The 26,303-nt window shown below is 31.1% G+C and overlaps 1 protein-coding gene across 1 annotated transcript in view; it reads right to left on the reverse strand.

The window, feature by feature from the left end:
• Reck (Reversion-inducing-cysteine-rich protein with kazal motifs) overlaps positions 1–26,303 on the reverse strand; it is a 64,220-nt gene that overhangs the window by 33,333 nt on the left and 4,584 nt on the right. Inside the window, exons 2-3 of the mRNA XM_068761568.1 lie at positions 16,560–16,703; positions 11,952–12,007 (exon numbers count right to left, since the gene is read on the reverse strand). Of these exons, the coding sequence (XP_068617669.1) occupies positions 11,952–12,007; positions 16,560–16,703 (200 nt within the window). The remainder of the gene's footprint in view (positions 1–11,951; positions 12,008–16,559; positions 16,704–26,303) is intronic.

The following is a 26,303-nucleotide window of genomic DNA, read 5'->3' on the forward strand; positions in this document are numbered from 1 at the left end:
CCGGAAGGGCCAAAAATTGATTTGATCGACTGTTATTGCCTGGCTAATATAACTACCACTTCGGAAATAGTTAGCGCGGGGATAAGTGTTGGGAAAAACTATAACAACGCTTCTTTGTAATGGAAGTTAACGTCCGCTGTGTCGTTCTATAGAAAAAGAAGTATAACCTCTATTTATAACCTCAAATATTTAAACCATATAATTTTTATTAATTAACATTTCAGCCGAAGTCGCCCCAATACTGAGAATATAGCTTTAAATGTTTAAAGGTTGAATAAAATAGTAAATAATCAGAAATATCTGCCATGCCCAATTTTATTAATTATAAGTTGCCTGTAATTATTTCGCACTTACCGTCTGCCCAATGTTTAATTTACCTTAATAAAAGTAATTATTGGCGCAGCAGTTCAGCTAGGAAGCTGTGTGGCCGGAATAATAATGAGCACAAATGTTATTTGTTATAGCAAATATTCTTATATCGTTGTCTCTGTATAATAGGGCGTTCAATGTTTCTTTATTTAAAAGGTATCTTATCTAATTGTACAAATTTTATAATGCTATACAAAATAGACAACAATTATAAATATATTTAGTTGACTCTAGTGATTCAATTATTCGCATGATTGTTAATGATAATTTAGTTAGGTAGTAAACATAACACCGTTATCACCCGGAATCCCCGTTAAAAAAATGTATTTTAATGCTTCTTTCATATAAGACGCATATATAATTTGTCTCTTTTTCTTTAGGGTGTTTACTTAAGGTGTAAAAGCTTGTAAGGGGTGAATGCAAAACACATTTACTGTCAAAAGTATGGTACACTCTTTCCAAAAATCAATGGTTTCAAAAATAGTAAATAACGTAATGCGAATAAAAAGAAAATATTGGCCTGTTGCATTGCAGTAGAAAAAATATATTGATTTAATATATCTCAAAATGATCACTTCATGCAGGGTGATTCAAAATAGTTTTGAAGCTTCGTACTAACAAGTGAAACATAAATTCACTGTTTTAAAATTTTTACAAATGTAACCATGTATATAAAATAGACGCACGACTAGCGTTCGATAAATACGATATCTATTTAGATATTTAACTTTAGAAACAATTAATACCTCTAAACTATTTTTCTTTAAAAGCATTCAGATAAAATTTAATACAAAATAAATGAAAGATTGTTGCCATAAAAATAACTTAACGTCGTTGTTCGTGCGTATAAATTAATCAAATGTGTGAATTACTGTTTGGCGGACTACAAGTAAACACGGACGTGATTAAATTTAGAAGCAGCCGGTGCGGCCGCGACAAGTTGGGTCATACATAGCTACATCAAAGGCGCCGCAATCTTTGATCTAGTAGCCTGAAACGCACTCTGACGTACTTAACTGAAATATTAATAGAGAAAATTAGAATCCTCACCGATTACGACACCGTTTAAAAACGTAAACCGCTAATATAAATAAGCTAAGTTACGAGACCACGGGTACAAGCTGTTCGTTTTTATGTACCGTATTGCTACCGACTGATATAAATAAACTTATTAATTTATAACTTAGTCTGTGATGATTATATACCTTATGTCACTTTTTTAACAAAATTCTCCAATTAAAACAATAATTAATGTTAATATATAGTAATCCGAATTTTGAAATACTATATAATGACATTACCATTATATAATTACGTTATTTATCATCTCTGAAGCCATTGCTTTTAGATTGGAAATCGAAATGCGACCGGCCATTAACTCCTGGCAGTGCCATGTTTGCAGGGACAGATAGTAAATAACAATTAATTTTAATATTATATGTAATAATACATTGAAAAAATCAAATGAGCTGTACATTCGCCTTTTATATACATAACCAATCATCCTGTAGTATACTAATAAAATTTCATAACTTAACTACAATGTGCCTTACATTGGTAATTTATTCATAAAAAATTTATTTATATTTTTGAATCCGACCCAAATATTGTTACGAAAAATGAATATAAATTTGGAGGTGTCATTAGCTGAGATACTTACATAATATTTGCCGGTAGACACTGCACTTTAAAGACCCATAAGCACAGGGCTATCGAGAGTTGTCAAAAATTATTTTTGTCTGATTTGTATGTTTCTTCATATTTGAATATATTATCATCAGAATAATACATTTTTATACCCCATAAAAATAGGTATTGGAAGCCAATACTCAGTGAGCCGCGTAAATAATTACGCTTGTACCCTCTCGCTGCCAAGTTTTCATCCCCAAAACGAATAAATTAAATGACGAAAACTAAATGTTCTTATTTGCAAACATATATGACTCTTTTACATTTTATTGTTCTATTACAGATTTCCATCTGTGTACTGATAACGATATGTTTGAAACCAACTAAATTTGAAAACAGACTTGAAATTTGTTAGTAACAATCCTTTCTCTATAGAACCTCTATAGGTCGGAAAAGAAAGTTTATGAAATTAAAAAAGCGGAGCGCTCATAAAATTCGCGAAGCGAGCAAGAGATAATTTTTCTTGCTGATCAAATGGCATTTGCAGATTCCGCAGGTACGAAGCGGCAGGACGCTTAGCCTAAGACCACTTTTAAGGTAGCGAAGCTCAAAGACTCGCTGCCTCAGTACGGGCCACTACATACTTTCACGACGAGGTACAGTTAGTTTCTTATAAATGATCAGCAGTAACAACGAGTGAGGGGCTTAAAAATATTGTATAAAGGGTTTATTTATTATTTTTCCCAAATCAACGCCGAAACTGTGGATTAAAAATTAAGATTATGATACAATTCAAAATTCAAATTATGATTCCGTTACTTAGGTTTTAATATTTTTTAATTCAATGACAAATTAGAAAACATGCACATATTGTTACCCCTTTCGGTTATCATTGTTTTTTTCTTATTCTGTCTACGCTATACTGCTACGCTTCGTAACGTCTCTTATGTAGATACATTTCGTTTTTTACTGCTCGTTCTTTACAAATAACTCTTATGATTTTATTTATCGTGCTAAGTACCTCAAAATCTGGTTTTGTGGAGTACTTTTTCTGCGTAAATCTTAAAATGATGTCGTGTTGTAGCATTTACTAAGACAATTTATTTGATTCACGTTAGATGAATATTGATATACAAAAATATTACATTTCAATAATATAAACTGCAAACCCAAGATTTTTTTGTTAAAAGTTAGTAAAAATTAAATTTCTTTTTATAATCTTATAACAAATATGTGTATCTTTTATAAAAACATTATTAGAGACGTTAGTATAGATATTGAAAATTTTAATCCTAATACTGACGCTTTTTAAAAACAAATGAGGTTAGATATTTATTCATAAATTTCTCGTTTTTTCTGTACCATGCTGTGCACACATAATTTTGGATTTATCTTAGACTCGAAGCAAATTTATGGTAAAAAAATTATTGTGTTTTAACTATACCCTGTTGTATTTGCCTTATAAAAAAATATTAAAAATACTTTAAATGGCTTTCAAAAATGAAAAACAACTTCATTAATTAATGTTCATATTTGTTTTAGCAAATTCAAATTAAAAATTTCTTTATTCAACATTTAATGGATTTTATTTACCGCCCGTTCCGATGAATTGTCTGAGAAGAACAAGCGAAAAAAATCAGCGGATATTTTTTAAATAACGTAAAGTTATATATTTAATAAGCATTGGCATAGCTTCGAGACGAACACATCATTGCCAAAGTATACCTCAAAGTATCTGTAAAATAAGTAACGCTTTTGTAAACGATGAAAGAACCACAAAACGTTTATTGTAAAGAAAAAATATTCACTATTTTCACATAATGGTCACATATTTGCATACTCCACTAAAATTTTTATTTCACATGCACCTGCTACGCTAATTAATACATGTCGTAACAGCTCGCGTTCCAACTGTCGGATATTAGTTGCTGAAATTGGCCTGTCAAATGCCTGCCCAACTCTATATTTTCTTTAAAATAAATAATGGATGGCAATCTGGCAAAGGCTAAAAATGTTTAAAAGTTTCTTTATAATTACAAATAAACTAAAGGGGTGAACGTATAACAAGCAACTAGTCAGTTATTGTATGGTACACTCTATCTAAAAATCAATGGTATTAGAAATATCAAATAATGTAATGACACTAGTTAAAAAGTGTTTTCAAATTTCGACTAATATTTATTAAAAGTAATTATTACTTACTATCTATCCCTGTATTTACTACCGAAAGATTATCGGCCTGTCGCAGTTCAACAAAAGAAATAATTTAACATATGTCACTTTATACAGAGTTATTGGAAAAAGGCATAAAACACTTGCCAGGAGTAAATATATAGGTCATTTGTAGAATAAAGGCTCAACTACCTATTTCCAATCACCCGTATATGAGTCCATTACAACTTAATATTACATAAGGTATAAAAAATTACTTTTACTTCACATAAAACCTCTTTTATGACGACTTAAATAAAATATATTCATGGGATGTGTAAAGTATGAGAACATATAATGTGTACAATTAAAAAAATGCTTTTTTTTTTCAATTTAATAATTCAACTAATTACTATTCACTTAACACGGCCTCTACGTTTAACGGCACTTCGAAACATCTGGCGTCAATAATGCCCGATGTTATACTTTATTCAATTGAATGACATCTGTTTTTATACCAGTTTAAGAAGTGCTTGTTTCAATACCAAATATTTTTGACCTGCCTTTAAAGAAATATTAATACTTCTCATTATAACAAATAATAACTACTCAAAATTATAAAATTTCTTGTGTCAATTACAAGTGTTATACCATTTAATATTCAGGTTGATTGGATTTAAAGGAGTAAATAAATATGTCATTTGCTCTAAGTACTATGGTATGCCCTATCAAATATCCGTAATTTCAGAAATAATTAATAACGAAATGATAATATAATAAGAAAAAGCAATTCAAAATTCCCATTTGTATTTTTAAAAATTATGTATTATTTAATATCTGTCCCCGGAAAATTTGTACTGTCAGAAGTTATTGGCCCTTTCTATCTAAAAAGAAAAAATAAATTAGTGTAACGTATTTTAGAGTAATAACTTTATATAGCTAGTTCGGAAATAGGTGCAAAAGTCTTAAAGCTTTTTGCAAATAAATGAGCTATATATTTATTCCTTTTCAGGTTTTACACAGAAATCTATGTACAGATTTCTGTTTATTACTTTTTAAATAATATTATATATTATAAAACCTAACAGTTTTATGAGGTAATTAAAAGATTTTAGGAACAGTACATATTAAAGCACGTAAAATAAACCGCATAGTTTTGAAGAATATAATGACATATGTAGTAATTTCTCATAAGTTCGAACCCACTTGCGAAAAGATTCACGATCAAGTCGTCCCTTTTAACAAATTCTCACGTCGTACACACACATGTTTGCAGTATATTACAAGGGTTACATGCAATTCACTGATTCAGTTATGGGTTGACAGTCCACGTTTTTCGTAGTCATTAGCTATCACGCGGTCAATTAATTACAATGTTAATCAAAAAAAACTATTAATCTTTGAAATTCTAGTTAGATTTTATAGTTAAATTAATTATGGTTATTTTGAGGTAATTCAGACAGAGACTTCATTCAGTTAAAACGCACACAACCAAGTTAAGGTATATGGTCACAATTTTTAACTTGTTTAATTTTTTTTGTTTATATTTTACTTTTGAATGTATCATTTATTATTTCGCTTTTTAAAGAAAAGGACACTGACAGTTGTAACACAGTACAGCCGCCTACGAATTACTAGAATTAAACATCCTGTAATTTTAGATATATCAATGAAAATGAATTTAAATCAACAAGTAAGAAAACAAAATACAAGATGTAAAAGTATCCATTGTGTACTTTTAATGACGTTGTTGCAAAGAGAAACACGATAATGGATCACAGTGGCAATAATTTACTTTATAGTTGCAAATGTTATTTTTTTATTCTCGCAAATCTGGAATTAAGTATAAATAAGGGAATCCGTGACATCAAACTTGATTAATGCTGACATTTACAACTATATTCCTTTTAAGCATTATCTCTTATCTACCGTTCATGTTGTTGTTATGAAACCAATATCTGGTATAAGGGTGAATGCATTGCTTATTTGCATGTTTCACTTTCTTCAAAAAGTAATGTTTCCAGAAATAATAGATTTTCTATTTCGAAATTCGAATCACTACATATTAAAATTAATTATTGCTTACTATCTTTCCCTGCAAACTTTGTACTGTCCGTAATTATTGGCCTGACGCATTCCAATGAAAAAAAATAATGTAACATATTTTAGAATAATCAGTTTATACAGGAAGATTGGAAATAAATGTATGCTAGAAAACTTTCTGATGACGAATAAGCTATAGATTTACCACTTAAAAGTTTTTACACCTATAAACAATCGCCGTTTTTAGCGAGTAATTAAAATTTTGTATACTATCAAACTTATTAAAAGATTTGTGGAGAATTAGACAATTTCCGGGGTAATTGTTAGGCCAGGCTGAATCGTCAGGACGAACTAGTCAATGTAATGACTTAATGGACACGGCAGCCATGTTGCACAAGGGGACAATGGGACAGGGGTAATGACACCAGAAAGTCGTTACTTTAATAGCTGTTTCATTGGACATTTTATTGGGGTTTTCCTGATGGGAAAACTCGCTATTTAATACAATTTTAATCATTTGTTTAATTTGGTATAACTTAGGTGTTTTAGTTTAAAATATTACCTAATATCATAGTCATATTGCCTGCGAGCTGGTTGTACTTTGCAAGGTCGTAGTCCAAAGATTGTGTAAGAATTAATTAGCAATCTCTTTCTAACAATGTGCGTTTACATCAGTCACCGATCACTTAGATTACATTAATTTATTTTTACTATTGGAATGCAACAGACATATAACTTATCTTAACACAGTCTACAAGGACAAACAGAAAACGATAATTAATTTTATTATTCAATTATTCAAATTTCGAAAACGTTTTTCCTTACTATTATAATCCAAAAATCAATGGTACATCGTGCGTACCATGTATGAATTCATCACTTACAGTGGGCATCTATACGTATATATATATATATATATATATATATATATATATATATATATATATATGTATATATATGTATATATATATATATACACACATATACATATATATATATATATATTTATATATAAAATACCTATGTAGATATAGTCAAAAATACTTATCATTATTAAATACTCTTCCATATATCCTTTTAAATTATTTCACATAAAGCGACCGTTGGGTTAACCATTCACAAAGAGCTTAATAAGCCAATTTATTTAGATTGCCTTTGTCCCGATCGAGCATATTTAAAATTACGAATGCAATGAAACGTGGACACATTTGTTACGAGTTATTTACCTACACTCATTCATTATAATCATTTCAGCCGCAGAACATCAACTGCTGGACACAGGCTTCTTCCATAGATTTTTGAAAGAAACAGTTGAAAGCGAACTGTGTTCAGCGTGTTCCGAGGATATTTACAAGGACTTCTGTCCACCTTGTGGGTGAATGTCCCACGCTGCGCTTGTCAATCCGTGATCTCCACTCCAAAATCTTACCACTTTTACTTATCAATGGGATATATCGATTACATTTTTTTTTAACTACAGATATCCTCATAGCCCGCTTCATGACTCGTTGAGCAATTGTGAGCTCGACGAGACCATGTTTTAACAAATCATCATTACAAAACACGTTGGTCGTGGACTTTATACTTTAAGCACAGAGAGATGTATTAAACAAGAATATGCTTCGTAGTTTCCCGGACGCTCATTACCAAATTAAAATTTTTGTCACGTATTACATGCAAATATTAACAAAGATATATATTCAATTGATGTAGCGATAAAAACCCAAGATGCAACTATACTTCCGTCCGACCGTTTATTTGCTCCAACAGCTGTATTTATCCGTCATCGTGTCGATTATAATCGATACTAAATCGAGCATAGAATGATGCAGTCGATCGTAAGGTATTCAAAGAGTGTCGCGGTGAAGGAAGCGACTGTCACGCTTCCCTCTCTAACGAGACGGAATTAAATACGAATGTAAAGAGCGCACGCTCGCTACGTTTATACATTTTAATAATTTTCCTTTTCATTCAACGGACGAGTCTTCTTGGAACAGTTCACAACGAGAAGTGATTTTTAATTAGCAACAAAAACTTAATTCGGATATCACATAATTTATAATAATATATCTCTTCCTTACAAAAACCTATGTCTCACTTCTCTCTTTTCAGCCGATGAATGCCTACTGCAAGGCATAGGCTTCCCCAAAAGATATCTGTGGGAGGATGTACCGTAATCATCACGCTAGGCAGGCGAATCGGCGACCGCAGAGTGGTATTATGATACATGCAGAAGATACAGCTGCCCATCGTCTGGAAACTTCGTGGGCAACGGAAATCCTATACAATTAATGCATAAAGTATGAATTATATAAAATTGCATCTCGAGTATCGAACCCGCCATCTGTCGAATAGATAGGTCGAAGTCTTAGTCCTCCATCGCTTGGCGACCTCTGCTCAAAAAACTTTTTTTTACACAAAATTTAAGAACGCGTCGATTAATTTGGCTATTTTTCTTTTTCATATATTCATTTAGGCACGATGAAAGTTTACGGTGATAAAGATTTACAAAACCACGCAGAGGCATACAAAAACACCACCAAGCTGTCAAAAATTTGACATCAATCAAAAAAAAGTGTTAAATGTATATAAAGAGAAAAAATTGGGTACTATAAAACATTGCAATATACTAAAACCAAAGTCGTGAACAAAAATTAAAACAAATTTAGTAATAAAACGACATCTATTACTAAGAGATTAAATGAATAAAGTAATAATCCTGAATTGGGTAGTGATTGACAAATAATTTAACCAGTACAAAATTATTGGCGCACATACTAATAAACATAGAGTAATTGGTTAAAGGCAAAAAGCTTTAAAACTTCTACACCTATTTCCAATCAATAAAGCGATCTTCCTGGAAAATATCACATACATTTATTTTTTCTAATGGAATGCAACAGGCCAATTACCTCTGTCAGTACAAAGTCTGGAGAAACAGATAGTAAACAAGAATTATTATATATTTTTACCATTACGTAATTTTTAATTCTGAAACCATTGATTTCTGGAAGAGTGTACTATAAATTAATTGACAGCATACCAGCTATACATTCACTCCTTTAAAGCTTTTCTATCTATATCACCATGTATAATAAAACCGAAAAACATTTAAATTTTACGAACGTTAAATACAATGACATCGATTTATAAGACAATTGTTTAACAATGATTATTTAACAATTGTATTACTATAACATCGATGCAAAGCGCACTTAACATTAAGACAATGGTGTCAATCGCGTGAAGCGACACTGTGACTTGATTTTTAATACCAAGTACGCTCATATGCATACGAATTTAATTTGGTAAACGTACGCACATTGACATTATACCAAGCATTCCTATTAATCTTTTTTTCTTTCTTGTATTTAAATCATAAAGATTAAATTCATCTCCGAGTAATCGGAAGTATCATTTTTAACAAAATTATTTTTAAGCTAAGTTTCGATTTTATCAAGATTTTAATACTTCGAATTAAAACGGTTTGCCATTACTATTCTAGGACAAAAAAAACATAACATACATATTTTTAGAATTATTTACCTCCTTATTTATAGATCGAACTAGTCTATTGTGTTGAATTGTAATCTGTTTCCCTCGGCAGTGGAAAAATACAAAAAATATAGCATAATTTCCATCTCTACAGTAAACACATATTTTTTGGAAATTGGATATCACATCACCATTTTTTATAAGTTCCAGATATACAAAATATAATTTTTATAATATGTATATATAATAATCTTTTTTTAAATCAAATTATCTATAAAATATAACGCAAAGGATGACTAAAATATATTAACAAAAACTGTAACTTCGTGCCATAAAAGAATGTATACACATATTATATGTGGTCTCTCTGAAATAAGTCACAATAATTTATTTTTCTGTTGGAATGCGGCAGACCATTTCAAGCCAACTTCAAATTCTAATACATAGTAATCAGAATTTTGAAAAATCTCTTTCCTTCTATATTATGATTACGCTATTTATAATTTCTGAAACCATTTAATTTTAACATACTGTATAGACATATATAAATAGAGCAAGAGAGCAAATGAGCTTTACATTCACTCTTTTGAAGCATTTACATATATAATCAAACATTCTTTACAAATATACCAGAAAAATAAATTGTCAACTAGAAGTCAACTTCATAATTATTTAAATTACGTAAAATGCTACGTAACCTTATAAAAACGATTTACCTACATATTAAGTTACCCTTATAAACACAGCCCTTAGGTCTACGGTGTAAGCATTTTATTTTTTAAGCTATTTTTCATATTGTGTTACTTCTAAGGACAATAATTGTTTATTCCACGAAATAAATTAAAGAGCTCTGAACCGTCTACAATGTCGTGACATTAAAAAGTGGGATGACCTTAATATGGACCGGAGCGTTAAAAATATCACCAAGAGAAAAGTTGAAAGGAAGCAATAAATCGACTTAATTAGTCAATTTCGTTTTCCGAAAAGTTTTATAAAAATCATTGTAGGTATAAAGAATCGATTTTAGAGTTAAAGGCGTACACCTGAAAACTTTCTTATTTTCAATTTTTATTCCAAAAAAACTGTTAATTAAGGCCTGCATAATAGATTTATGAAACGAAAAACAACTTTCTATATTACAAATAGAAATTAAACATAAAATTAAAATAACAAAACTTCCAAGGTAATTTTTCTAACACAACTTGCTTATACAAATCAAATACATTATATAAATCCTTTTGCGAAAACAAAATTAATTTTTCTCTTAAAATTAATTTACTTTTAAATATTTTCCATACTATGATTGTCTGTAAGAGTTTGCCTGGTGTGATAAGAACGCCCATTGTAAACTATTTAAATGTATCCTAGCGTGTACATTAAAGAATACTTTAAAAAAAAGTAAAAATATCTAGGTTAAAATGACCACCGTAACAACCACCAAACAAATGATTTCTTGATAACTTTTTCATTATGGATACACCACACCTTGAACATAAAAATTCTATGACATTAATGTAAATATACCTTTTAATCACTCCCTTTGTCCTATACCAAAATTTTCAAATATCAGACGGCATAAAACCAACCTTTGACTACATCACCCGATTGCCACATGACATGGACATTTTTAGCCACTAAAAATATTTTCAAAATAGAATACTGAAACACCTATATGTACACAGAAAAATTACTTATTAATAATATTATACACTGTACTGTAAGTGTGCAAGACAGATGACCACTGGGGCCTTTAGGTGTCACAAGGTGGACAACCTTGTTTAAGCCGTCGGATGACGCAGGAAGCGAGCCGCTTCTAGCCGGTCATTGGAAATCTTTCGGGAAAGCCTTTGTCCTGTAGTGGACAACTTCCGGTTGAAGTAATGATGATGTTGACTTGAAATCTTATGTTAAATATTTTATTGGTTTGTGTACGCCTACAATGTTACTTTTTTATTGTATTAAATTACATAAAACTTATAAAAGTATGATATCAGGCGTCCATAAATAATAATAAGGTATGATGTTGACGTTCCTAAATCATTGTTTTTTAAATAATGAGAATATAATAAGACCTAATTTTTATTACGGTCACCCATATTGAAAATTTATTCTAATTCCATCAAGCTGAACTATAAATGACTCACATCAGAATGCAAAGTATTGCTTCAGTCAATACGAAAACTCCGCATAAATGGCAACGGGTCTCTACAACTGTCACGATTGAACATTTAAAATATAATCTTGTTAAAAATGATTTCACGTACCTTTTCACAAACACTCCGACAAGTACCTTCAGCTTTAGCGCAGCAAGCGGAGAGCTCTGTAATGATAAAACACAAGATATAATTCGAGTGAAGTTAGAAACGGACGGCTGGATATGTCAACGTGAGGCAACAGCTGGGCCCGTACCACAATAAAGTGCCTGCGACAGTTACAGATGACACTATAAAGCTTTTGATCTATTCCTCATAGCTCCAACTCGCGTCTACGATATTGTTCATGTTTACTGGAGCTGTAGCAATAATCGTTGATGGTTGTCTAGATGTTGATTGTTGCCTTTTACTTTGATGCTATATTTACGAATATATTTCTTGGTTCTAACACTTTTTGATCGTGTAATAAATCCGTAAATTATTATTATATAAGATTAAAATAATAATGGTGCACATTTTTATTAAATAAATTAATACATGTTATTAATTTTGTATATTTACGTTACTTATCCTACTTAAATAAATATAAAAAGTTTCTATACCTTGCAATCGAACGGAACTGCGAAAAAAAACTAGTAATTTTTATTTTTTTTTGTCTGACTAACAGGATATGAAGATATCTTTCTTCGTATAGCTTTAAATGCCATTCGAGAAAAAGAAATCTTTTTGCTGTAGATGCGATAGTTTTGTCTTATAATGGGTTTTTTCACTTTTATCTAATTTGCTCTTTCCTGGCGATCTTTGTCTAAGAGATCGCCGCTATCTGAGTCGTTTACCGGGTAAGCCAAGTGTTGTTTTGCCAATTTATTTATTTATTTACTCTTTATTGTACAACACAAACATAAAAAATCACAAATCGCTGGCTAAAAAAAAATAAAATGCGGGCGGTTTTGTCGTAAAATTATATCGAGATTCCTTTCAGACAACCTTTAGATGGACTTACTTAAGGAAACAAAAGTGAGATATCAGATGTTAAAAATGCATGCACATACAGACAAAATAAAATACTAAATAATACATGTAAAAAAGATATGATAACATACTGTTATAATACATAGAAATAAATAAATGTGCACAGTGATAAGAAGAAGTATACACAATACTCCAAGATTTAAGTTTTGTAATCACTCAGAGATTCAACTCATTAAGAAAAATAATTACACGAACAGCTAAATCAGGTACGATAGAGGTAATCATTACATGCAGTTAATTGGATACTCTTCGGTAATTGAAACAAATCATAAACGGGATGTTTCCTTCGAGTATCTGGCTTACTATGTTGTAAGCTCGCAATTATCAATCGCTTATCGGAAGCTGGACAGTCGACTTTATGCGATGCAAGAATAATCGATTAATTATATAAATACATCATTTATTACTTGGATTAGAGAAAGCGTTCGCTGTATAGTTAGTCGGAAACAACCTGCATAATGCTTTTCCCCGGAGCTTGGTCCGGCAAAATTATAGACGCGGCTAGATAAGGTAGAGAACGACTATCCAACACTGATTGCAGATTCGTTGAGACTGGATTTGTCGAACGCGCCTACTATATATAAAAGGTTTTTCACAAATGTATTGACTCATCACAAAATCCAATATTGCCAAAAAAGCCTCTTAGATTGTAACCATAAAGCTTTAGAATGAAAATTAAATCACATATTCATAAAAGTGTAAATAATCATTGTTTATTATTAAGACATTAATAAAATTAAGTAATCAATCTGAAATATGTTTTACTTATTTATTTTCTCTATTGAACTGCGTCAAGCCAATAAATATAGACCAAAAAATTTGTCTACCGGGACAGCAAATTACAGCGAAAAAAACAAAGTACAACAATATATAAATAGAGTAAATGAAATCATTTGAAATACCAAGAAATGTTTACATAATAACAATAGAATGTTGAACATTAACTATTAAGGAATGGAACAACTTCAAAGATTCCGATGCTCAAAGCAAGTATCCGTCTATCTCGTCTGCTTAATTTACTTGTCTGATACAGCTAACTCTTGAGATGCGATTGCGATTCCAGATGCGACTAATTCGCTTCATCATAAGAACGATTCAGGTCAAGTAATCTTATTAATCAATTCATCCATCAAGGAAGCGATTTATAAAGGAAATCTGTAATGTATGAACGAATTGTCTATTATATCACACAGCGAAGGACGTAATTAAAATAAATCACCTACTCCTGCGATGTGCAAAATCGGTACAATTAAAAATAATGTAATGATATTTCAGACAACTTTTAAATTAGACATCTTAAACCAATGGACGTTAATGTGTCATGTAAGTGAATTGATAATTAATACAGTGATTAATACTGGTTTTGCATACCGTGGTAATAAATGATCTTATATATACACAAAAAATGTGTATATCAGCCATGTGTTAACTACTGAACATAGGCCTCTCCTATGGGTTTCTAATAGCATACAGCATTTTCCAAAGACCTGGACAAAGTCATCTGTCAACCTTGTATATGTGGACGTTCTGACCTGCACTGGCCGGTCTGCGGTCTCCACCCTCTGGAGTTTGCAGACGGCCACTTTGTCGACTTAAAAGCAGCTATCGATTCTGCACATTGCCCATTGCCACATGAATTTAACAATCCGAAGGGCAATGTCGGTCAATTGCATTTGTTTAAGAAGCTCCTCATTCCTGATATGATCTCTTAAAACATTCATTTCCAATTAAGATTATCGTGTACAGGTCCTTTTTCTTTAAGTATAAGTTAAAAAAAATGAATTCAAATAAACAAACGAATCGTTAGCGATAACCATTTTTCTAATAAACCAAATAAAAGTTAGCAATTGCATGCGTAATATGGTTATGGGTTTTAAAAAGGGATTAACGGGCACATAACAATGGAAATCGAGTTAAAACAGAGAGGATTTCTCATTACGTATTCAGTACATCCAGTAAATAAATTAGCAATTTGTTGGGATCCATGCAGGGAATATGTGATTCAAGCGTGTGTACATTTTTATTGTTAGACTAAAAGATTTTTTGAAAATTAAAAAAACCTTTATACATATGTAATATATATATATAGCCGAAATCGACGACTTTTTAAAATAAATATCATATTCTAAGTTATGAAACCGATTTATTGGAAGCTATTTCGTTCGGGAATAAGTTCATAGCGTTTTTCTCCGCGTTTTTTTTTTAATTTTTTAAACAAAAATCAATAGTAATTACTGTAAATTATTCAATTATGTATTCACCGGTGCTAACTACGACCTCTTTCCGCCTCTCGACTAATTTGTCGTTGTCGTTCCTAGAAGACGCCGAGTATCAAAGTTCTTGAGCCACTTGTTAAAGTCATCTTCATTGAAGAAAGTTACGCCCGAGTCCCTATAGTGAGTCTGGCGTTGATGTGAAAAGGTATGGTGTTAACCATACACACGGGATCTTTTTTGTTGTTGACTTTGCTATACCGCTTTCGAATATGTTGCAATCGTGCCGAACAGTGAAGAGACGGGCTGTTAAGGTTTTTTTTTCGCCCAAATTTTCCATTCCTGAGCAACAATAGTGGTGATGACCACCGTTTTGTAGAACAGAAACCCCTTCGTTTCATCAAAATTAGATGTAAAAAAAGAATATTTTTTTTCTAATATAACGTTTTTAATTATCTTGACGAATGATCCCCAACGTTTTATATTAAAACTACATTGAACTATTTGTTTTAAATCTCGATGCGCATTTCGACGGGAAGTCTAGCGATTGCAAGTCTGTAGATACAAGTAGCCGATGTACACACAGATCGTCTTACGCCATTACATCGCATCTGCGCGTTTATTTCGATGAATCACCCGTCACACGTACCATTACTGCATAGAAATTGAAATGTTATCAACTTGTAACTTATCAAGCTCGCCCGCCCGCACTTTACTGCCTTATTTATTGTTTGATGGCATCCGTTCTGTACGCGAGTACATCTTGATGTACTTGTAAATAATTTTATAAAGTACGAAACACGACTTTATAAGCGCACACTGTTTATAAAAGCAGTTTTACAGAGAACAAAACAGTTTTACAGTACTTGAGAATCATGTTAAGTGTAACACTTCAGCGTGTTGGCATTACCGCATAAAACATAGCTTTATAATAATTGTGACTACAATTTTTTATTAAATATTTTTCTGTACTGGTATAAGAGTATGAAATTTTTACACTATAATATTACAGGAATGAGAAAATCTGAACTAGAACGTAGGTAACCGACATAGACCAGCAGATTGGCAAGTTAAAATGACAGTGAGGAAGTCTTTGCAAGGTTTTTTAATGGAGACTAGAGACTGAAAAGTGCAGAGTAGAACATCCACAGGCCGCTTCTAACCAGTCCTTTTAGAAAAATATGGTATAAGGGTATGTACTGCAATAGACGATCTTCCAACGAAATTATTATAATAAGGTTTTATACGTTGTTATGATATTGTTTATTACCTATCGCATCCCAATAGAAAAAATAAATTAATGAAACATATTTCTGTCTGATTATTAAGGGTATAGGAAGTAGGTGTATAAGCTTTAAATCTTTTTGCTCACAAATAATCTATACATTCACTGCTTTCAGTTTTTACATCTATAACCCTGTGCAACTATAAATATTGTACACAGTGTAATTTATAATAAAGAATAATTACTTACCTTGTGACTCTGCAAAAGCCAGAGTAAAACTGGCAAAGAAAAACTTAGTCCACCACCAGCAGCCGTTTTGAAGAACTTTCCTTGTTCTATCGGACATATTTCTGCATACCTTCTTCCCCGTGTTTCCTCGAGTTCCGGAATTTTCTAGAAAAACAATTTTTCAAATTAAATGTCAGGTTTATAAACATACGTCGTTCATCGCTCGTCTGTCTTTTATATCTCTAGATATCAAAGCCGAACAGTCGACCAGTGGTCGTTAATATATCGTATTACTGCTTTTATCGCCTCACTATTACATTTCTATAACTTGCGGACGCTGAAAACAAATTGTGATGTCGTTTTAGCTTATGTATATGTTAACTTTTTTGACTGATATTCTACTTCATTTCGCTTTGATATTTATGTGTTTTATGAAAGCGTAACGAATAATGGAATTAATCATATTAAAATAAATAAATAATAAAAATAACTATAACCTGTATTCCCAGCATTATTCTTATATCAATACAGTGCACTGTTGCAAATCTAAGGAGGAAGCCAACGTTCAGCAGAGGACGTTTTACGGTTGAAATAATGACGAAGTGTCACTCTTTCATTGGAACACTTTTTTGCGTACCTCAGTCTTAACTTTTCTCTTCTTCCCTTTCCTTCTCCTTTACTTTTCCGCTATAATTACTATTTTACCGCTCAACTGCCGTTAATCCACTAAGTCTATTTCTATTTACTGTAGCATATATGTAAGTCCTATGAATCTTTTTCTGATCCTATATTTAAAAAATCACTACAAATTATTTATTTGTTTTATTTTCATTGTTTTACTCGTTTATTTAAACTTTCACAAATCATTCTACTGCAGTTTTATTTACTTACATTATTACTAATATTTATTAGATAAGCAATGAAATTATTTTTAGAACAGTCATAGCCCAGCAGTAAATGACTGTGACTTCCGATAGTAGGTCGCGGTTTCGATTCACGGGATACAATATTTTATAATTCACACTTTGTGCATTAATTATGTATGATTTCTACAGTCCACAAACAAGTTTCCAAAGAATGGGCATGCTGCTGCCTCTGCGAACCATAATATCACACTGCGATAGCCAACCCGCCTGGTGTGGCGATTATGGTATATCCCCCATAGACATCTTTGAAGTAGACCCATGACTTGAAGTGCGCGTCTATGGGCTGAAACGATCACTAAAACTATCTTCACATATTTAATTTTAACTGCAAAAACGTGATTTGGTAAATTTTCAAAAAAGAAACATTTAAAAAAAGAAACAAAATCTCAAAGTATAAATAAGATCATGTCGGTAATAATATAATACATATTCGCACATGTTACAATGCACACATTATTTTAAAGGAATTTTTTTAATTGATCTTTAAATAAGTAAAAAGAGAAATAGAGCATACTATATACCAAGTTCGAATTGAAAATATTGATTTGTTTCAAAAAATTAGAAGGCGAAATTTAGGCGTTACGAGTTTATTTTTGTATAATATTTACCATGTATAAGATTTTAAATTTTGCCGGGTAACTAATATGATATTAAACTATTGTTAAAATACCAATTTCTTTAATAAAGTCTCTCAGGGTATCTCTAGCTTTTATGATATATGTATATTCAGATCAACTCCTTTTTTAAAAATAAAAATAGAATTAATTTCGGCGGCCTTACCCCTTAATAAAATACCGTAAGATAAAATGCTATGAAAATACCTAAAACTATATGTGTAGATATATCATCACATAACCTCAAAAATCGATGTTAAATCTTTTCGATGTTAGCTTTTTTGTATAACTTGCCTAGTCGTGAAGATCAACACGTTCATTCATTTTGAACAAAATGCCAAAAATAAGCCGAGCAAAAGTGTAATCCTATCGTTGGCTAATATTTCACACCAATGGGCCACCCGTCTTGCTCCTGTCAGGACATAAATCTCGCAGGGTGCGAGGTCGGTCCGCATCCCTTCTGCCAGAACTAAGCTCGCCACGAGGGCTACAACCAAAGAAAATAAAGCTTGAATTATTACGATTTAAATGCATTTTGCGATAAAGTTACCAAATGATGTCTATTATTTATATGTTTACCAGATATGCAGTATTGATTGTATAGCTTAAAATTATTCTACATCTTTATTAATTGAAATTTTTATAACACGGTATATTTTTAATTATTCTTTTTTCCTGAAGTAAAAATCACGAACCAGTAAGCGCAGCGCAGAACGTCTACCTCCAAGGTTAACAGACATTTTTGTTAAGGCGAATATGAAAACTGTATTTAAACGAGCCACGAAGAGTTATACTTGGGATTTCTTTACGAGATCGAATCAGTACTGAGGAGATCGGTAGGCAAACGAAAGCACAACAAACGACATAGAGATAGACTAGGCCACATAGCCCGTAGAACTAATGGCCGCTAGGGTGTATGAAGTAAATTCAGGCGAGGACACCACGAACCAGCTTAATCAATTTCGGGCGTCATCTAACAAGACGGACAGAGGACATTGTTAATGTTGACGGGAGACGCTGGATGCAGGCCGCTTCCAACCGGTCCTTTTAGAAATCTATAGGAGGGCCTATTGTTAGTGTGTATATAGGTTGAAATGAACACAATGACAGTTTTTGCTATATAAAGATCGACCTGTTACACCTCCGTAGAAAAGATTGCTTGTTTACTATATTAATTATATTGTTATTTTTGTCCTCATTATAATTGAATGTATGGATATATAAATAAATTTATTTGTTGCATTTATAATAAAAATATTTTGAAAACAAAGTTATTTTTTTCTAATAAAAACATAATGTTTACGGTGTTACAATTGCGATAGTATTCATATAATAACGCCTTAGAATCATATTATAGTCTTTTACGTCAGTCACTTCAAAAGTGAAACATTTGGTATTTCTACATAAAAGCATTCTTGCGTTTCCTATTTTGAGCTGCGGGATGAAGCTCTCGTCCTAACATCTCAGTGGTCACGTGTCATTACTAAACGTCAGCACTGTCATCGTAGACAAACTACGTCTTATCTCTAATGGTAAGATTATCATTATTCATATATATTCGTACTAACTGTCCCTCGCTCGCGTCGCGTGGCCCGCACTGCCTTTTGTTGGTTTAAATTAATAAAATCTGTTCTTGGTAATTTTTAATGTACTAAAAAAATATTTTAGCCAATTATACATATGATAGTTTGAAAATATGCATTTTCAATGCCTCCCTGCAGATGCAATTTCGTGAAATTCTTTCTTACCTGAATTTACTAGGCGAAAGGAATATTCCTACCTAAATTTGAAGTCTTTAAGCCATATGATTCCAGAGTTATCATGATCATTCAGAATATAGGCGATTTCTTATATAATAATATGTTTAGATAATACAATATTAAATCCAAATTAATCATGGAACAGCCTTTGCGGAGGTTCCTGAAGAAAAGATGTCTAGTCGAATCTCTCCCACTCTTATTGACGTCAACTCTATTACACTACATCTTTTTTCTTTGGACTACGTATTTTTTTTAATTATTTAATGAAATAACCTGGAAGTGAACACATCAATACCAAGGTTAAATCATTAACAGTATATTAAAGCTTAGCACACAAATATCCTTTGACATTTTTAAATCTTGTGAAAGTAGCTTCCTGAACATTATCAAGAATCCTATTGTAAAAGCGTATATATTGCATATAGAAAGTTTTACTTAATCGATGAAAACTAGTCGAAGGTACACAAAATTTGTTTTTGTTTCTGGTATTTATAATTTGTAACGTAATTTTTTATGGACATATTTTCATACACATAATCAGAAGAAACAGATAATACTTCAATTTCTTTAATTTTTCCTCTCAGAGGTACTTTACAACTGAAATTATAAATAGATAACAATCAATTTAGTTGCTTACATGCTCGGCAACGCTGAGCGACTACAAGAGAAAACACCTAAGTTCCAATCGTAAATGAAACTTTCAGCACAAATCACCAAGGAACGGAACAGACGCAAATAAAAATGCTTTATTGTCCTCCACGGAGAGAACTTCCGAACAAGTAAGCGTTGCGTGCCACCGGTAGAACTATGGAAGTCGTATTTGAAAAACTTTCTACGTATTGAAACAATGCCACCTTATCGGCTGTGCGGCGCGTAGGTACCTACAAATTGTCCTCGTGCTGTAGGATACGAAGTTTTACGCGAAGTTTCAATCATTCATTTTATTATTTTCGTTTACCATCTGCTGCTTTCTTAAACTTCTCTTGTAGAATAATATTCTGGTTAAAAATAGTCGAAATTTATATGTATTTATTTTATTTAATATTCTTTATTGTATACGCTTGAATTATATACATTTAAATAATTTCTCTCTTCAGTCTTACTAACAACCATGGTATGGAAAAGTTACAAATACAAACAATGGGCAGTTAACGTGTACAAAACATTCATATATACAAACGTATATACATAAACATTTTTTAGGAATTTACAGGGTTTAGTATGGATTAAGCGTTCTATAACCTTAGACAGAAATGGCAGGATTGATATTGGTCGGAAGTCCGACTAGGTAGAAGGGTTAGACTTACCAAGTGATTTGAGCATTTTTTCAAACTGTTGGGAACGTCCCGCTAGTAAAAGAGAAATTAAGGATATGGCAAATAATTGGTAAGATTGTCAAGAACAGTGAGGATCATTTTGAGACCCCGAACCCGAGTCCCTTCCAAATGCATGTATGTAAAATAACAATATAGTCTACTACTACAATAAAGCTAGAAAATGTATTGCTGTACTACTATTTGGCGTATTATAAAAGTGACCCCTAAAAAGACGGTTTGAGTTTGTAGACTCTCCGCAGAGCGCGTTTTGAACCCTCGTACTTTTAAGTTGAAGATGTCATATAAGGGAAAGCTCAATCAGATCAAAATTTTTATCAAGTTGGACTCTTTCAGCAATCGTCTCGTGACATATACAAAATGTCAGGGTAAATAAACATATGTAGATATTAATATTGATTAAATGAATAAATGAAAATAAGCGAAAGTTCTTTCTCAAACGAAAATTTTTAATAAACCTATTGCAGTTGAATTTATGATAGATTTTTACTCATAAAGTCCATTTTTACTACAATTCTTTGCAATCTTTAAGATTATTTGAGTTCACAAACTGACCAATGGTATATTCGTCAACAGCAGAAATCTACAGATTTAATACATATAATATTTTATCTGTCAATAATCTAACTTGCCTCTTTAATCCAATGAATGATGATATTTTAGGGTTATTTTAAATGAAGATACGTTTGACGAAAATTATTAATAAAGATGTATTTTCATTTCAAGTTTCATATTACATTTATTTCGTTTTGTTTTATCCAATAGATTCTTTGTGGTCACGGCACAGAACTTAGCACGGGGTCGGCTACAAATGTTTATTATAATTACACTAATGAATATATTATATTCTTAGACTAAATTTATGTAATTAGGAAATTTACAGAATATTGTTTTAATACTAAACGCTAAAATTAATATATTTTGTTTTTCTAAAATTAAAAATAAGTGTAAAAACTCTGCGCCATATACCTGACGATCCAACAGGAAAACGACAAGAAATACTGGAGTTCTGTAACATCGTTCATTAAAATATTACTTAACAGAATCACTACGCAAAGCGCATTTTAACGAGACAACTTTAATCATATTTTTACGTATATTTTCTGTATAAACTGTATCATTAAAAAAAAACTCGCACCAAAACCAAAGTATATTTTTTTTCAATACGACCATTACTTGATAATTAGTTTTCAAACGATATTTTATAATAAAAATTAATTTAAGAAATTACATACCCCATCATTACTGAATCTCTAAGCTTACATATGTAACTTACATACATAACTAATTTGGTAAAATATTTAAATTTTTTATTCAGGCACATAGAAAGTCCCATAGGCGAGAAAAAAATAAAAAAGCACAATAATGGTAAAAACTATACTTCGCTTATCCCTCTGATACACCATTGAGAGTAGCAGTGGTAGGCAGGCGATAGCGGACTGTGACTTGCTATCTTTGCTCAATTCCTGGGATACTCTTATATAATTTACACTTTGTGCATTTATTGTATAGGATTTCCGCTGCCCACAGGCAAGATTCCAAAGGATGTGTAACAGCGTCTTCTTCGTACTATAATACCACACTGCGATCGCAGACCCCGCTTGCCCAGCGTGGCGATTATTGCATATTCCACTATACATATATTTAAGCCCATGAATTCAGTGGGTGTCTTTTTTAACCCTGGCCGTCAAACAATAAACGTGAATCAAAACTAAAAAGCCTTACAGCATGACAATGAAATTTAATCTATTGCCAAGGTTTTACTTGCAGTGTACGAAATATAAAACGTATTTAGTAATATTGTCTTTTATTAAGACATTTAATTAAAATCTTTACTTAAACACGATCCATTTGTATATAGCGAAGTAAAACAGGCCATCAATATATTAATATAAACATTATTAAATAAAACAATCAATCTTTTATTCAATTTCCGCAGAATTATATTTTCAGAGAGTCTTGGGAAATTACGGAGCTTATAAAGATCATCTCCGAGATCCAGAGTAACACAAAATTCTCTATTGTTAATGCTTACAAATCTCCCTTTATTTCAAAACCTTGTTTATTTCGTTTCATAACAATATGAGAAAAAAGTAATTCAGGGGAGAAACATTGATATACGTTTCTGCAAGGCGATTTGTTATACGAGTAAAACCTTTAAAGAGATGCCAGTATAGCTTATTTGCTGTCCATTAATGATTCTCCATTAAAATATCCTAAGAAATAATTTAAAATCTAATGGTAATAATACATTTAGAAAAAGGGTTTCCAAAATTTTGATTACTACATATTTAAATTAATTATTGTTACTTAAGTTCACTTTCATATAACATGTTTGGAGAAAAGTGCAAAAGCTTTGAAACTTTAAGCTATTTATTCACCCTTATAATGCTTTTATATCTTGTATATATACAAGCGTAGTAAATATAATTGACGATATAATGAATAGACTATTGAAGTGAGAATTAGTATTTTCTACAATATTATTTCATTATGATTTCTATATAGTAAGAAGGCTATAGTCTCAATGATGCTCCAATATTAAAAGCTTACATAACCTGTGCGGTTAAACATTGCAAAACAGTAAAAAATAATATTGTTTTTAAGAAAAAAATTAGTATCTTAAAGAAGACTGTATGTAGTGGAATTAGTATTAGTAAAGTTCCTATATGATAGTATACAATACAGTTATATTTATATACTAGTACGGTATATATCTGCCACCAAATAGTAGCATATATACATATTGCTACTGCGATTTTAATTTGTTATCAAAACAGACCTATTCAAAAATTATATAACAATTTATTTTCAAAATTCGAAAATAGAACCCTTCATTAATATTTTCACGACAGTTACATCATTCTGTCATTTATTATTACAAATTATTCGGCCACTTAAAATTACTTATACTACAGTCAAATATGAATAGTTAATTTTAAGAGAAACGACACATTTAAGAAGTAAATATGCAATTATCAAGGAATGGGTACTCACGAATGAAAAGTTTAGAAGAATGATGGACTTTCTAACGCTACCATTTTATCATAATTACAATTAAGTAGTTACAGTTCTTATATCATTTCATTAACCCCAAAGCAAGATGTCGATAAACGTTTTAAAGCGTCCAATTGCGTAATTTACCAACGCTGCCGTGAGTAAAGGCCGGCCCGTCTTTAACCGGCATAAAGTAACATTTAATTCATACATCAAATTTGTTGGATTAATTTTTCAGATCTTTATGTAAAATACAGTGTATTATAAAATACATATCTCGCCGTCGTTTCTCAACTAAAGACAAGAACTGTCAATCACACTTTTTGCCTTGTTATAAAAATGCAGTCTGCGAATGACATATTGAATAAGTACTTTACGTGGTACCGAAATGTGTAGATGAAAAATAGGCCAAATGCTGAATTACAATAGCATAATTGAATACGACAGTGATTTATGAATTATGGATGACTTCTGAATTTATTTCGAAAAGTGAAGAATTTTTTTTTCATTATTATTTCAATGACTTATAAATAAAAATAATATTTATTAAAGACATGGATATATATTTATAGTGTAATGGATGTCAGCTGAATGAAAGCTATATATAGGGTGATTGGTTATAGATGTAAATGCTTTTAAGAGTTAAATATATATATCATTAGTCAACGATTAGCTTTAAAGCTTTAACATCTATTTCCAGTAACACTTTCTAAAGTGTATTAGAAGTAAAACTTCTGGTATTACAAAGTATGCAGGATAGAAAACAATAATTTATAAAACGCCCTTTCTTCCTCTATTACCTTTACGTTATTTATAATTTCTGTAATCATTTATTTTTGAGTAGAGTGTACCTTACAATAAATAGCAATAAGTAAGCTGTACATTCACCAAGTTTTTACACCTATAACCAATAAAGTCATTACAAATTGGTCGATATGATTGAAAAATTGTTATAGATCTCGGTATCTCATAACATGTACGTAATGTATAATAACTCTTGTCTCAAAGATTAGAAGAGGAATCTTATACTGTTACAGAAGTCTTTGGTAATGAAAATTTTCTTCCTTATAGAAATTTTATTATTAATGTATTAGATATTATGTATATTAAAATTACAAATTGTTGAATTTATAGAAGAAAATTGTTTGAACGAATTTTTTTAAATAATTTTGTCATCAATGTATATATCTTATACAAAAACCATTTAAGTGGCCATCTATGTGGTTTAAAATTTCGTAGGAATATTCCTTTTGCCGAATGGAGATTGGCAAAGATTCTACAATATAAGCGGGCTGAGAGGGCGTTTATTAAAAAATGTATATTATTGAGCTATATCATTTTTTGGCATTTTAAATTTATCAAAAATGTATGTCAAGATCTTATGAAGATTACTCTTTGAAATAATATAAGAAATATACACGTTGTGCTTTAATGAATATATATTTTTAATTGAACAAAGGTAGTCATGTTGTTAACATGTGATTTTTTTTCGTCAATTTATCCTTCATATCTTCGGGAACATTATTTCAAACAACGCTGAAGGTTTTCAAAACTCGCCTTCATGTTTAATTATTGGAACAATCGCAATCTTAAATATCTATCTTAAATCAAAATCTTAAATATATGTTAGTGTGTTATGGCAGCTGTTTTTATAATTATTTTCACCAAAGGAATTACAGACTGAATTTATATCTTTCAAATACAGAGTTATAAAATCTTTTCAATAATTCTAACGAAAATTAAATAAAGAATATTTCTTCATAGTAACTTTGCTTCGCACATTTTAAATTCTTTCGATGGCGTGCAATTCCTTTTACACGAACGACCAGGGCGGCTATTAAATGCGACAGCTCCACGAAATCGATGCGATCGTCCAGTGGACAAGCCATTTAAATTGTAGCACTCTAGTAGATAAAAGTCATGAAGAGATACTATGAAGTGCTACAGAAATAAAGCTATCTATCCTTCTAATTTCGTAAATCCTCTTATAAGTAGCGAACAAACTGTTTTTATGGTGTATTTTCAAAAATAAACCAAAAGACAAAAATAAACAACCATCTCTTTTGAAAAATACAGTTACTTTTTAAGGTAAAACATCATTACATTTATTACAAATTGTCTCTCACAATGACGA

Source organism: Battus philenor, unplaced genomic scaffold, assembly GCF_028537555.1.
Source record: "Battus philenor isolate CCGP_79_NKW_IND1 unplaced genomic scaffold, ilBatPhil1.0.hap1 SCAF_15, whole genome shotgun sequence".
NCBI lineage: Eukaryota > Metazoa > Arthropoda > Insecta > Lepidoptera > Papilionidae > Battus > Battus philenor.